The sequence below is a fragment of the Trypanosoma rangeli genome, assembly GCF_003719475.1.
Source record: "Trypanosoma rangeli strain AM80 chromosome Unknown Tra_15.4_contig_00484, whole genome shotgun sequence".
In the NCBI taxonomy this organism is placed as follows: domain Eukaryota; phylum Euglenozoa; class Kinetoplastea; order Trypanosomatida; family Trypanosomatidae; genus Trypanosoma; species Trypanosoma rangeli.
In genome coordinates, this window is record NW_021706232.1 from 1 (window position 1) to 1,438 (window position 1,438).

The 1,438-nt window shown below is 59.3% G+C and overlaps 2 protein-coding genes across 2 annotated transcripts in view, besides 4 other annotated features; both read right to left on the reverse strand.

Moving 5' to 3' along the window:
* The first annotated feature begins 74 nt into the window (after window positions 1-74).
* Window positions 75-145: a microsatellite.
* A 200-nt stretch (window positions 146-345) lies between these two features.
* Window positions 346-374: a microsatellite.
* A 47-nt stretch (window positions 375-421) lies between these two features.
* Window positions 422-823, reverse strand: TraAM80_08930 (histone H3; the record flags this gene model as incomplete). Its single annotated transcript, XM_029385644.1, has 1 exon — window positions 422-823. One exon carries the CDS (start codon window positions 821-823, stop codon window positions 422-424), a length of 402 nt encoding a protein of 133 aa, XP_029234484.1.
* Window positions 824-1,071: 248 nt separating this feature from the next.
* Window positions 1,072-1,143: a microsatellite.
* A 206-nt stretch (window positions 1,144-1,349) lies between these two features.
* Window positions 1,350-1,376: a microsatellite.
* Window positions 1,377-1,383: 7 nt separating this feature from the next.
* The window catches only part of TraAM80_08931 (histone H3), a gene marked incomplete at both ends in the record, with an annotated part of 351 nt that continues 296 nt past the window's right edge, over window positions 1,384-1,438 (reverse strand). Inside the window, one exon of the mRNA XM_029385645.1 lies at window positions 1,384-1,438. This exon is cut by the window's right edge and continues 296 nt beyond it. Coding sequence (XP_029234485.1) covers window positions 1,384-1,438 — 55 coding nt within the window.

Genomic DNA, 1,438 nt, shown 5'->3' on the forward strand with positions numbered 1-1,438 from the left:
CTCGTGCTGCATGTGTGTTGTATGCGCAGCGGTGAAATCAGTGCCCGTTTCTGCGCAGTCCACAAAGACGCACGCAGCAACAGACACACACGCACAGCTGCAACAACAACAAAACAAACAAAAAAAAACAGCTGGAAAAAAAAAAGCCACTCTATGGGGCTGTGTGCAACTACTCACAGGCGCTACACGGCGGGGGCATCAGCATCCGGTAACACTATGCACGTCGGGGGCGCGGAGCCGGCCCACGCACGCCGCGTGGCTGTAAGCGCGTGAGACGGGCAGAACACACAGGCGATGAAAGCAAAGATGAGAGGGGCAAAGTGGGTGGGCGAGTGTCCGCATCCGCACTCCCACACACACACACACACACACACTCCACCCCTACTCTGTCTAGGGAGAGGGAAGAGGACCACGGGCACGGTTACGCGCGCTCGCCACGGAGGCAGAGGGCCAGGTGGATGTCCTTGGGCTGGATCGTCACGCGGCCACTGTGGATGCACGCACGGTTGGTGTCGGCGAGCAGTGACACAACGTAGGACTCCGTCGCCTCCTGTGCTGCAAGGATCGCGCTGCTCTGGAAGCGGAGGCCCTCCTTCTGCGCGCCCGACACCTCACGCACCAGGCGCTGGAAGGGCGCCTTCTGCAGGAGGAGGTCTGTGGAGCGCTGGAACTGGCGAATCTCGCGCAGCGCCACGGTGCCCGGGCGCCAGCGCCGTTGTGCGTGTTTCACGCCTGTCGCCGCACCAGGGGCCTTTGGCGCCTTCTTGCTCTTCTTGGACGTGATGGTGCGCTTGCTCCGTGCAGTTTCCTTGGATCGGCTCATTATCTTCCTTTTTTTTCTTTTTTCGGGGTTGCTTCAACGCAGGTTGCTTTACTCTGCACCGCAAAACACACGAAAAAAGCACAGAAAAAGAAGGTGAACTAAGGCCGTGCAAGAGCGCCGCAGCAAAGAGAGACACGTATCGGGGTGCAGCCACCACAGAGGTGCAGGCGCAGCCTCGTGCTGCATGTGTGTTGTATGCGCAGCGGTGAAATCAGTGCCCGTTTCTGCGCAGTCCACAAAGACGCACGCAGCAACAGACACACACGCACAGCTGCAACAACAACAAAACAAACAAAAAAAAACAGCTAGGAAAAAAAAAAGCCACTCTATGGGGCTGTGTGCAACTACTCACAGGCGCTACACGGCGGGGGCATCAGCATCCGGTAACACTATGCACGTCGGGGGCGCGGAGCCGGCCCACGCACGCCGCGTGGCTGTAAGCGCGTGAGACGGGCAGAACACACAGGCGATGAAAGCAAAGATGAGAGGGGCAAAGTGGGTGGGCGAGTGTCCGCATCCGCACTCCCACACACACACACACACACACACACACTACCACCCTACTCTGTCGTAGGGAGAGGGAAGACGGACCGACGGGCACGGTACGCGCGCTCG